The 13194-nt window shown below is 40.6% G+C and overlaps 1 protein-coding gene and 1 long non-coding RNA gene across 2 annotated transcripts in view; one reads left to right on the forward strand and one right to left on the reverse strand.

Moving 5' to 3' along the window:
• Nucleotides 1–632: 632 nt before the first annotated feature.
• tmem121ab (transmembrane protein 121Ab) overlaps nucleotides 633–13194 on the reverse strand; it is a 63130-nt gene continuing 50568 nt past the window's right edge. The window contains exon 2 of the mRNA XM_015057712.1: nucleotides 633–3365. Coding sequence (XP_014913198.1) covers nucleotides 1578–2522 — 945 coding nt within the window. The 5' untranslated portion in view covers nucleotides 2523–3365 and the 3' untranslated portion in view covers nucleotides 633–1577. The remainder of the gene's footprint in view (nucleotides 3366–13194) is intronic.
• LOC106963010 (uncharacterized) overlaps nucleotides 10852–13194 on the forward strand; it is a 180825-nt gene continuing 178482 nt past the window's right edge. The window contains exons 1-2 of the long non-coding RNA XR_001428098.1: nucleotides 10852–10982; nucleotides 11704–11807. This is a non-coding gene — a long non-coding RNA (uncharacterized LOC106963010). The remainder of the gene's footprint in view (nucleotides 10983–11703; nucleotides 11808–13194) is intronic.

Here is a 13194-nt window from a genome sequence, read left to right on the forward strand (position 1 = left end):
TCTAGGATGTTATTACAAAACTGTGAAAATCTGGAGGCAACTCATTCCCTGGGGAACAAAGGAAAAAAAAAAAGTTAGATTTGGTACGGAGACAGACCAGAGAAGATTACTGTTAACAGAATAACAAAGCAACTGGGAAGGTGATAATGAGAACTGGGACAAAAAAAGGGGGACAAAGCGAGGAAAGGTTCATGCATTTTTATCTAATTTTAAACATGAATTTGTTGCCTCCGTTCTGAAAATATTAAGCCTCAGGCAGAGAGAAATAACCCTGTAGGACAAACCAGGAGAATGCTGCTACATCTAAATATTTATGCACCACGATGTGGAGGGGGGGGGTGTGCAAAGCAGATGAGCGATCAATTATAGGTTGCATTGCTGTTGGTGAAGTTGTTACTTAGAAAAAAACAATTAATTATAATAGACAATCAGATAGAGAGGAAGAAACAGTTCTGTTATTATTAATATCATTTTATTTATATTTTTATTAAAACATTATTGGTCTCCAACATGTAAAGAATGTACATACTATAATAATAATAATAATAATAATAATAATAATAATAATAATAATAATAATAAACTGAAAAACTTCTTCAGTTTCTTTTTCTACATTGTTAAATTTTATTTTGTCTCTTCTTTCTCTGAGTTCTGCTCTGTCAGCCTTCAAAACTTGAAATACTTTTTTTTTTTTTGTTGAGGAATGTACAGTACAGAAAACAAACAAAAAAAGAGAGTAATCTTTACCGCTGCCATTTTGTTCTCTTTTTGACATCAACATATTTCATTTCGTCTGCAGATAATGACACCCAGCAACAGCTTTCCACTTAAAGTTCCAGCGTGTTTCCGTCAGATGTGCCAGCACTTTAACGCTTGCTCTGCTAAATACGTTTGGTGTTACACCGCCGAGTGCTGCTGTTCTCATCAGACGTGTGATTGTAAAGCACCTAAATGGCAGCCTTTACATAGCTCTGTTTTTTTTTTTTGTTTTTTTTTTTCCTGCTGAAGAAAACACAGAAAGCCGCCGACCTTGCGCGTGCACGCTGCAGAGAGCGCATCATGACAGATTTTTTTTGTCACTCTCTGCTCTCCCTCTCCATCTCTGCTTCACACTGAGTGCTTTGTCCTTTGCTGGAATATAAAGGAAATGCCACAGATGCACTGTCAAAAAAGTGACATAAAAGAAAAAAATAAAAAAATACAAGCTACTCACTGAAAGGGAACCAACTGTCCGTTTTACAGAACAAAATGCCACAGGGCTGCACAGTTTGGAGATGTCTTCTTAGTAAAGTTAGAACTTTTAAAATATGTTAGACAGTTAAAAACACAACAGCACAATTTAAAAATGTTCTGATTTAGTCTGCGCGCTTCACTTAAGAGTCAAGTGTAGGTTCACAGAATTTTCTGACAGGCAGGTGTTGCTAAAAATCTCTTTTCTTGATTCACTGCGGTTGAGAAGAGCTTGACAAGGAGCAGAACTTCATCCTGTCATGCAGCTGATTTCTCCATCCCCCTGCTCTCCTTCTCTGCTGAAGCTCTCAGTCTGTTTCAAAGGGGACGAAATCTGGCACTGGCGGTCATGTGTCTATAACATCCTGCGCCGGTGAAGGTTCGTGCGGCAGACTCGTGGCGTTAGGCAGCGTTTGCGTGTGGGCGACGGAGTTCTGCTGCAGCTCCAGAGCCATGGCGTTCTGCGGGTGGGGAAACTCCTTCACCTGTTTGCGGTACTCCAAGAAGGTGGAGGCCTTGGTGGCGATGGCCACCACGTTCTTGCCGACGAAGATGGTGGAGACGCGGCTGTCCTGGAACAGCACCATGTTGACGCCACGTATGAGGATGGTGACGACATTTATGGTGACCAGGCTGAGGACCGGGTACAGCATCATCTTCTGAGGCGACATGTGCTCGCCCTGCATGCTGATCTCGCTGAGGGACACGCAGGGCAGGATGAGCAGCAGGATGTAGCAGTAGAAGAACATCAGGCCTTCCGCCCAGATGGGCAGACCTGTCCGCTGGGGCTCCCACAGGTTGGCTTGAATGTCGAGCAGGTCCAGCAGGTCCAGAGCAACCCAGAACAACCGGCTTCTCATGTCCTCCTTCTTGCGGAAAGTTCTCACATATTCCATGCTATCCAGAGCCACGAGAACCAAGTACAAACCTGGCACGCACACAGATAATAGCAACGTCAAAGCTTTCCGTGCCACTGTCTCCAGACTCTTCCTGTCAGCCTTGCAATTCTGGAAGACAAAGTAGAGTTTAATCTCCAGGACAAAGATGTAGAGAAACCATAGGATCATGGCGTATCCTCGTCGGGCCGTGCGCACCTCGGCGCCGACCCACACCGCCACGTAGCGTAGCACAATGAGGAAACAAACGTCCCCGACCAGCACTATGATGCACACGCCAATCTTCCTGGGACCCTGGTTTTGCTCCACCAGGTAGGCGTCCATGAAGGCCATGCTCGTCATGATGACAATGGTGGTCAGGCACACGTGGCGTTTATCTGGGGGCGGCAAAACCATGGTGAGGGCACCAACTGGCTCTCACCCTCAAGCTACAGCTTTCAAAAGTAAAAAAAGGAAATAAAGTAGAAGCTGATGTGCACTGTGGAGACTCCAAACCTCACAGGCTGGAGGATAAAAGGTATTTAAGGTGCTTTGACTGAAGCAAACAGTCAAAATAAAGCAGGGCTGAGGATAAAATACCACTTTAAGTGAGTGCCACGGTGGAACATAAAGGACGATTATTGCGGTTTGGAAGTGGGGCTTTCTGTGGAGATATGCTGGCTGCTGAATCCTCTCAGGCCAAGTGAAAACAGGAGCCTCCTCTTGTCAGTCAGCGCACTTCCATTGATCCGGCCCGGCCTCCCAGCAGCAGCTACACCGAGGGGCTCCACACCCAACTCACCATGACTGATTGTAATCCGCACACAGTCAAATGAGGGACGCTCTCAGAGCTGTCTCGCTCTAATTGACTTGTGATGGGATGTCGGGACACGGTGCCGCAGTGTTGGAACGTTTATGGAGGCGTTTCTTTTTGGATGAAACCGTGTAGGAAAAAGTGGATATGTGGGCACGGCAGCTCTGCATGTATGAGAAATCCCTCTTCGGATCCCCCTGCAGACGGCGGTGCAGTGTGTGTATCTCCTCGTGCTTCTGCAGTGTGTAAGGAGGGAAATGGAGGAGAGAAGGGAGAGGAGGCTGCAGTGGCCAGAAGCCCCCAGCCGCCATAAATCAAGGAGACAGCAGGTCAACGGCCCGTGAGGCCTTGCGTCTGATGCTGGCTTCCCCGGGGGGAGGCTCTTGCTCTGGGCTGAAGATCCATCCTGCCTCCTTCCTCGTGCCACGTGCCTGCCTCTCCACAGCCTACAGGAGGGAGAAATGAGGAAGGGAAAGGGGGGGAGGAGGGAGAAAGAAACCTGTCAGCACTACTGGGCCATATAACACAGTTTCATTGCCAACGGCCCATATATGAGAAGCAAAGTAATGTGTCAGCTCGGCTCAAACGTGGCCTGTTTCACTATTGATGGGACAGAACATATTGCTCACGTAACACTGCTTCAGGATGTCATTACCACTCTATTGTCTGTGATGTGTCATGTGACATCTGGATGCATGGCTTAATAGGCTCCCATGGCAATGCCAATATATTCACTCTAATGCGTTGCCGTTTAATTCCGGCTCTTAAATTAATAGAGGACTTATTAGAAGAACTTACAGGAACCCAATTTTCAAGTCTCATACAGCAGCTAACTACTCAGAACACGTATTTCCCTTTTTCAATATTACTTGGCAGAAAAATGGGTTTCAATGTTGGCCATGTGTTCATTTCCTGATAATATTTTTAGTTAGTCTTGGGCAGCTTCCAATCTGAATATAGGAGACCATAATTGCAGTATGTTCAGTCACTGCCACGTTTATTGGTACTCATGGCAAAAATTAATTTGTGTTTTATTGCAGTACCGTGTTCTCACACTGAAAAAGGGTGAAAAGTAAAACTTTTTATGGCTATTAAGATCTCATGCTAATGAGTAGTTGTTTTTAACACAATCTTATTAAATCTAGAAAGTATTTTCCTGTGGTAAATGGAGATTTGTGAACTTTGATGCCTTCATTCTGCTGGTAAAAAAAAAAAAGACATTCAATGCTAAATAACAAAAATATGGGTTTAAAACTATTATTGAAAGAGCATTAAATCAAATGTGGGCTTCCTGTCGCACAATAAAAAAAATCAGTTTTAATACGAAATATCAAGTTGCATTGTTAATCATAGAAATAAGGAATGCCATGTAGATTTAAATCCATGTAGAAATTGTAGAAAAGATTTGAGATGACTCAAAGGGCATCTCAAATTTTTTTGTCTCTAACAAAAAAAGAAAAAAAAGAAAGAAAAAAAAACAGCCAACACATGCCAGGTGCTGAATGCCCAGCAGGAACCCACCTTGGGCATTGGCCTCATCCATAAATAAAACGGCATGTGCAAACATTAGCATGAACACAGATTGGGGCTGAGTAACAGGAATGTTAACTGTATTAAAAGAGCAGAAACATCTCCTTCTGTTCAAATGTGCTTTACTTTAGCAGAAACCAGAACTTGTCGTTCTGCTCTGTTCTGCCGACTCCTGCTGTCGCCGGATCCCTCCGGCTAAACACTTATGAATCACATTAACGTTTATGTCAGCCTAGATACCATTTAAATCAAGATATAAATGTAACACTCTGAAAAGCCCGGGCAGTAATCCTACAAACTCTGGTTAAATAAAGTCACTTTGAAAACTTCCTTAATGTAGAAATCCAAAAATATTCTTCCACTCCAGAAAAAGAGCAATTAGGGTAATTTAGTTAATGTAGTGACCCAGATAGAAACATAATTTAATATGCAATATTCTCTTTAACTTAGTGCCTGGCAATCCAATTGGTTTCCTTCAGCCTATTCTAGTGTTTCTCGTTGTACTGTAAGAATAATGAAGCTCTAAAAACTTAATAAGCCTGTACCACAGCCGAGAACATTGTGAGGCTTAAGTTTCAGCAGCTAATCACTGCAATAATAGTGACCTCATTTTGATTATAGCAAAACCTGAAATAAACACAAATGCTGCGTTCACCATAGCACGTCTGTTTTGTCATATTTGCTCCTGGGATGCAAATATAACAAAAGTTCAGGAAGTGATGATAACCATCCCACACTGAGACGATGGGATTCCAAGTATCTGGGTAGCAACACCCTACAAATCATAAGGCATTAAACATGATTTAAACATTAAACAGGAACACAAGTCCAACATAATTAAACCCATTTCAGAGTACTCACTGTCTTTTCAGTTGGGAAATTTTATTTTACATGGGTAATATAACTCTTGACTTCACTCTTAGCCCATTGGTGGGCTATTGAATATTTAATTTGTTATGCTTCCATGGCAGTAAAAAAAAAAGAAAAAAGAAACATATAAATATTTTTTGTGAATGTTACCGATATGTAACTCATAACTAAAAGTTAGAAAACCCTTTTTGTGTAAATATCTTGTTACAACATGGACACCTGTTGGCTTATACTCAGGGGCGCTCAGTAGTGAGGATATACATATGTGTGTATATATATATGCAAGACTTTTTGAGTAAAGCCCTTTCAGTTTGGCACATGTGTGTACTGAATGAACACAGTGTTGTTTTAAACATGTCCTCGTGCAGAATATTAATGTGTGGAACTAAGTCTGCAGAAATGCTGCGGCTGCAGTTGAGAAGTTTACCAACCCCCACCTCTCGGCTTCAGCCACAACTACTTAAATAAAACCCACTGACAGCAGACAATCCCAGCTTCCCATCTGACACTTTCAGCCTAAATCAGTAGCTACAACTGTCAGTATAACATCAGCTCCTGCTGTCGTGGCGCCATCTGACTGCACTGATGGTCTTCCTCCAGGGTTCAATTAAAACTCTACAAACTCTTTACTCACCAATGGATATATATGTTTTTTTTAAATTATTTATTGTGATTAATTGCCTTATTCATCAGAATAAAGATAACTCAACATCTCTGCATGTTTATTGTTGTGGCATCTGTGAATATGGAAAGGAGTCCTTTGTCTCCCCTCTGCAGCTTGCTGACAAACACATAAAAAAACAGGTCATGGCAGCACAGTGAGGCATCCACTGAGACTGTTGCATAGAAAGAATGGAAAAATAAAGACAACACAAAAGTTTCAGTCGACTACATTAGCACATAGCCAACAATATGTAAACAAATACAACTTTTCTTCCATTGGCCTGAAAATGAAACCCCATCCTACAAGACACAAGAACAAGTGATGCATTTTATACACACCACACACACACACACACACACACACACACACACACACACACACACACACATATGCATTATTCAGACAGATAAACATAGCAGATTTGCTACATGCCAGAAAAACATGTTGTTTTTGAACAAATCTGCAGAATGTTATAATTATCTCCTCCTTATTAGTTTCCTCTGCCTCCTGATCCCTCACAGCTGCACCATATCAGTAATCACACACCTATTTTCTATCCAATAATCACTCTTGCTAGTATATATGTTCCCTGGTTTACTTTTTCTGCTTCATACTCTTTCTGTTTTGGGATTTTCTGATGCACTTCCGTCCCATACACACACATATGTACATACCTTTGTCTTCTTTTACCCTTGAAATTGTGTTTTTAAGTCTTATATTTAGATCTCCTTAATCTGCACTTAATTCCCTGTGTAACATCATTCTACAAGATGTTATCCAGCTTATTCATAAAGAACACTACATTAGAAAGTTTCTTTTTCCCCCCTGAAAAGTGTAACAATGAAATAAAAAAAAACCCCCAAAAAACCCCCACAAGCCTGAATTGTTAGCCCCTCAAGTACAAAACCCTCCTGAGTTTCTGAACATTTTAGAACAATTGCTAACCTTTTAGCAGCATTGATTAACTTCATTGTGGCTTTAGTTTAGGTCAAATGCAATAAGCGGAAGCGTGTGCTGTAAATTGCTCCGCCGCTATGTCTATGTCTGGTATTTGGAGACTTCTACTTCTTTCCCATCACGGCGAACCGAGCTCGCCGTGCGAGTGTTTTAAGTATGTGATGAATAAACATGAGTTTGTTTTCAGACCTGCAGCGTGAAATCACTGAAGGAAAATTGGCCTCTTTGAATGTGATTTTTGAGAGGTTATCTTTCATCAGGCAACCCCATCATTTAAAAAGCCCACTGTGTACACTAATAGATCCAGAGAAAATGCATCTTTTGTAGTGCCTTGTGACAATTTTGATTGGTGCCCTTGAGTGCAGAGCAGGAAAATAACTGGGTATCTGAAAAGCATCTTGATTTATGGTCAGGCAGAGCAGGCCCAGCATATGAGTACAGCGCCAGAATTAGCCTAAGTTGTAATCCAAGTGCGGATTTGATTGTTTAAAGCCCATTACATGGAGCGGCGCTTAAGTATGAGATTAAATTCACAAGATGGTGATTAATTGACTGATTAGCAGAATGCTGTGGATCATTAGCATGCAATAAAGAGGACAACACCCACTTATGAGAAACGTCATATCTGCACCAAAACGCCATTCGTTATCAGAAAAGACTTTGGGATTCTTTCCCAAATGAACAGATTAGAGCCCGAGCTCTAATACGAAACTGGTAAATTGAGTGGCTTGAAAAGTCTGGGGAATTATGACTGGAGCATGCAAAACATGGATCCCAGTGTGCCAATGGCGTAATTCGGTTTGAGCGATGAAACTGGAAGCAAGAGATTAGATCAGAGATTAGATGATTATTAATATTTTCAGTCTTTGTCTTTATGAAATGACAGCAGGCATTAACAGCATCTTTTAGTGCTCTCTGTGCTGCATGTATAATACATAGCTCAAGGCAGAAGATCAGTCATGGATGTTAACAGAATTAGAAGGAAATTTAGGGAGAAATGTCCACAGATATGAGATTGGACAGATGTGACAACCCTCATTTCATATCTTTGCTTGAATTCCTTTTCCTTGTAGGAGCAAAGGGCCTTTGAGGCTAGCACTCTGTGTAAAGCACTCCTCACAGACTTCAATTACAGCGTATTAATTATGGTGAACTATAAATAGTGAGAGTGGAGGACTGTGAACTGGTAGGACAACATTCCCTCACAGGGGGAAGCTATTATACTGTCTGTGGTCCAGGTTATTATCTCTCTGGCCAGAGTTTCTTTGTCAGAGGGTTATCTAACAATCTGTGTCTGTAAATGTCCACAAGGCTCCACATGGATCACAGCAAGAACACACGTTTAGCAGCAAACACCATTACAGCAAATGCTGTTTTTGGTCTGTGATTTTCAGTGCTATTCCCTTCCTCTTTTAGCATTTCGTTTGGGTAAAACCACAAGTTTTAATGAGTTTTGCTAGCTTTTCATGTGACCGAGCAACACGACGTTTTGTTTGATTGTGAAGTGGAAGCGACTGAAAATCTGAACAGTGTGGTGTGCATCTGTGGAAAAAAAAAGTTCCAGGCTTATCTTGAGATTCTAAGCTGTATTTCTCTAATTAATGACCTTCTTCCCTAGACTGTCACAATATGTCAAGTCTTGATGGGTTTTCAGTTGCGATATACTCTTTCCGTCTTCAAATGAGTTTCAACAGGGGATGTTGAAAGTCTGAAATTTTTTAAAGAACCTAATCCTCCTTAAACTCATCCTGTCTGGTGGGTTTTTTGGTCTTCATTCTAGTTATTCACTCATGTTATCTAACAAGTCACAGAATAGCTGGATTTATGTTTGTTATGCATGTTTTTTATGATGCATGGAGACATCTGCAAGGCCCCAGAAAGTAATATCAAATATCAGTTTGAGTAAAAGAACAAGACATTCACAACATCTGGAAGTGTAGTAGTTTTGGAGGATTTGTAGACTGCAAATCAAATTAAGGCCTAAAATGTTATCTGAATTGTGCTTTTTTTTTCCCCAAGTTGTTCTTTTGAAGATCATGAATGAACAATTTTCCTTTATTCATCTTGTTTACTTAATTAACTGTGTGCTGCTAGATTGATGTTTGTGTTTTGTGAGACAAAGAGTCAGCAGATCGGTAAGCCTTTCATCTTACTGAGGCTTTGCTTTAATGTGAATATGTTCTGACACTTTGTACACCTTGTGAGGCTTGTGAAATTGTGCTTGTTTACAGCAGAAAAAAATCATTTCATTCCGCAGCGGTGGACTATGTGCTTTATTTATTTTTTTTTTTTACCTGTAGGCTTCAAAGGAGAAGGAGATGTTTACGCTTTCGAGTTGCCGTATTGTTATATAATAAACGAGCAGCATTATAGCCACAATTCTGTTTTTTTTTTTTTTGTACCGCATTCTTTCAAAATCGAAAGGATTATCTAATGTTTATTTCAATGGCAGCAACACGGCAACGGGATGGCGCAGGTCCCCAGAGTGGGCCGTTTTGTACAATATTTATGTCAGGTTGTCTTCATTAGGCCCAGAATGGGGACCATATGTTGTCTTGGCCGCCGGCCATCTTCGTCATCCCGGCAGGTGTTCTTCACCGTCCTTTGTGTTACTGTACAGTCAGTGCTTGGCTGATTTTGGCAGAGGCGGCAGATTGCTTTAAGCTTCCCCAGTGCACAGGCTACAGCTCAGCTAGGCAAATGCTCTGAACATATAAACTTAACCCATGTACACTTGATTTTGTGAGTGTGTGTGCAAGATTGTGGAACTTTTAGAGAGGAATGCAATTTGCAAGAAATGCTCTCTTTCAACTTTTCACAAACTGATAATGTTCTGCCACCATATGTTGATATACAAAGCACTGACAAACTAATCACTGAATATTATAAAATTCCCTGATAGATTATAAAATCTGCTGGGACTAATAAACCACCTGGTTGCAATCAAAATGCTTAATTTCCTATATATAAATGTTAGTTGCTCCTACAACATCCCCCAGGTGCTGAGTACATTTTCTAAACATCTTTAAACCACTGGAATACTATATTTAATAGATCACAAACTTTGCTTCAAATCAGGTTTTCTTTGTTGTTAGGCTTAAAGCCTTCAGGGCGTCAAACGCTTTCAGGTTATTCATCATTCTTAACAATTTTTAGCACTGAGGGTAAAGATCTGAAAAGAAAAAAAACAAACTTTAAATACATTTATTTCATAGTGATGTGCTGAACTCCATCAAGCAGTTCTGAAAACAAGCTTTCCACATTTTCCTGTCACACTAATACAGAGGTAGAGCTTTGCATTTCAATAGCATATGCAATTTAATCTCAAGCAAAGTCAGGCTGCCATAGTATTGGTGATAGCTGCAATATACATCTCAGATACTAAAACTCCAAAAAAAGAAGAAAATGTATGCAAATGTTGGGGCACATAGTGTGATTTAACTTTTTGGTAGAGGCTCTGTCAACACTGATGAAGGCTCACCTCAGCATGTTAAATGCTTGCCTATTTTCTAGTTAATTTAGCTAATTACTACATCATCAACTCTTGGGTGCATCCATAGACTGTGCATACAGCATTTACTTTCATCCCAAGATGGTTTGGTGTTAGTCAAGTACTAAGAAGGAATAGAAAAACAAATGGTGTTAAGAACACACAATGTTTCTCAGTAGGGGCGTCATTTCTTCACATTTAGACACATGTCAAACAAGATTTAGACGTGTTAGTCCACATATGGCAAGAAATGAAAGTGTGTGACAGCAGACATCATCCTCACTGAGAAAAATACATTTAGGTCCTCAAACAGCCTTGAATCTCACAGTCATATGTGATGCCCACACAAAAAAGAAAAGAAATGGAGCATGTGTGTCTTTAAATGTTTATGTGGTTATGATGAGAAGCTATTTTAATTTCTCTTAACAAGGGTTCATGATGATAGATGTAGTAACAGTGTTTCACCAGCAAGTGGCGCATGGAGGCTCTGAATTGCTCTGGCGTTTCTCATAAGCTACACGGACTGCGTCTCATTTACATGCTGCTTTTCAGGTGAGAATAACACTAAAGTTTATAAAAAAAAAAACACACACATTTTTATCATTTGGGAATGTTCGGTAAATGTTTAGGGAAATGTGTCAACTTGTTAAAGATGCAGGAAGACTTTTGTTGTGTTGAGCCTGCAGTGGCTAAAGGAAGTAGCCAACATGTCGTGATGCTAGTTGGCTAGCATATTGTTGCTATGGGCCCATAAGATATGTCAGTGTGTGATTAAACATGCATTTAAAGTGCAGTGAGCCAAAGCAATATGTTACCCGATGAAATTGTGACAAAAAAATATGGTGAATAGATTATTTCTAGTTTAAGAAAAGCTAATATTGATGTTTCTTTGTATGTTGGAATATGTTTACAGAGATCATGTATGCAGTAAATTACTGAACTACCAATTGGGCTGTACAGACAGCTAGATGAGATGGTTTGTTCAATAAATAAGCTGAGAGAAATTGGAGTAACACAAAATGTGTCTCCCGTGTGCTCATTTACATGCTGTTTTTCAGCTTTATCTGCTGCTGACAGGTCTGGAACCGTGATACCCATTACACATAGCTGTCTTAAATTTATCAATATTGCTCTGCTGTTCTCCCTCTGCACACGGGGGTTCTCTCTGGGCACTTTGGCTCCCATGCACAGCCAGAAAACTTGACTTTTAGGTTAATTGATCTCCAAATTGCCATTTGGAGTGTATGTGAGTGTGCATGATTGTATGTCTCAGTGCCCTGTGATGGACGGGCAGGCTGTACGTGGAGTTACCTGCTTCCCCCAATGTTGATGCTGGAAACAGGCACCAGAACACCGTGTCCCAGCAAGGATAAACTGGTAAGATGGAGTGATGGAGGGATGCTCGGCTGGTGTAGACATATAGAGAGGAGTAGCTATTTGACTAGTGAAGAACATCATAGCATGTTTTATTTCAATTATATGTCCTCTTGTATGCCCCGTTTTGAAGAGTGGCTCAGAGAATCTGTCTTCTTTGTCATGTCACATTTATGCTGAAACTGCACATGAAATTATGGCTCATTAATTAAAAATTTCCAGAAAATCTGAGCAAATTAGGAAATAAAAGTTAACATGTCATAGGAATTGTTAGGGATGTCAAGACAATTTTTTTTAAACAATTATTTCTTTACATGGGTTTCATTCCTCTCGTGATAGAATCACTCAGATTAAAGATTTAATTGTTTTAAAATTTATACTCTGTGATGATACTGCTGCGATCACGTATACACTTATTTGAAGGCCTTTTATACAGTTTTACTAAAGAGGCTGTTAAGCTTCTCAGCGCTTATGCTGACTGCACATATGCCTTCAGAGGACAAGTATTTGAAACCCAGAGCTAATTTTTTTCACCTATTATGGCTGAGTGTTGTAGATCATCTCCCCACATTGTTTGTGTGTAATAGGCATTTAAAGAGCAGTGTGTGTTGATCATATTCTTATAAAATCAAACCGAGTGCAGCTGACAAGGGATGGATAGAAAGCTGCAACGCAGTTGAGTCTCCTATAATAGTCATTGTACAGGATGATGCTGAAAGCAGCACAAAAGTGCTTTCCTGCAACTTGGCCACTATGAGCAGAGACAAGGGGCTTTTCAGCATGACAGACGTGTCTTTTTTTTCCCCCTGCCAACTCTCTAACGGCCATAATGTGCGCTGCATCAATCAAAGTGTATTCTTTATTCACAAAGCTGGGGAGAGGATCAAAGACGCCATGCCACGGCAAGTCATCATCAAAGTGAGGAGCAGCCTCATGGCATCCCACCCTGTATTGGGTTAAAAGAACAGGGGGTGAGGATGACCAGTTAAGCATGTACACACCGGACCCATGGACCTTGAGGCAATTATCACCCTCATTTAAAAGACAGAGGAAAATCTTTTGAGGAAAGAAACATCCTTATTTTTAAAACGGTGTAAGAAAATGGTGAAAAATCCGCAAATGAAATACACAAAAATAGACTGGGCTAACCATGAGGTATCACCTATCTAACACTATTCATCCAAGTGGTTTCACAATTCATTTGCACTTTGATTCCTGTGACCGTAAAGTCTTGTGTTAGCCAGGTAGACAAGCAAATCATCGGGGACAACAGAATTGTGATATGCAGCAGTAACAGTTTATTTAAAGTAACAATTTCAAAACAACCCCTGTATGTTTCAACACCCCTTAATACTTGAGAGAGGAGTTCCAGCAGATTTCTGTTAAAGCA

This window comes from Poecilia latipinna, unplaced genomic scaffold (assembly GCF_001443285.1).
Source record: "Poecilia latipinna isolate Pla-1442-1.1 unplaced genomic scaffold, P_latipinna-1.0 Scaffold61, whole genome shotgun sequence".
In the NCBI taxonomy this organism is placed as follows: domain Eukaryota; kingdom Metazoa; phylum Chordata; class Actinopteri; order Cyprinodontiformes; family Poeciliidae; genus Poecilia; species Poecilia latipinna.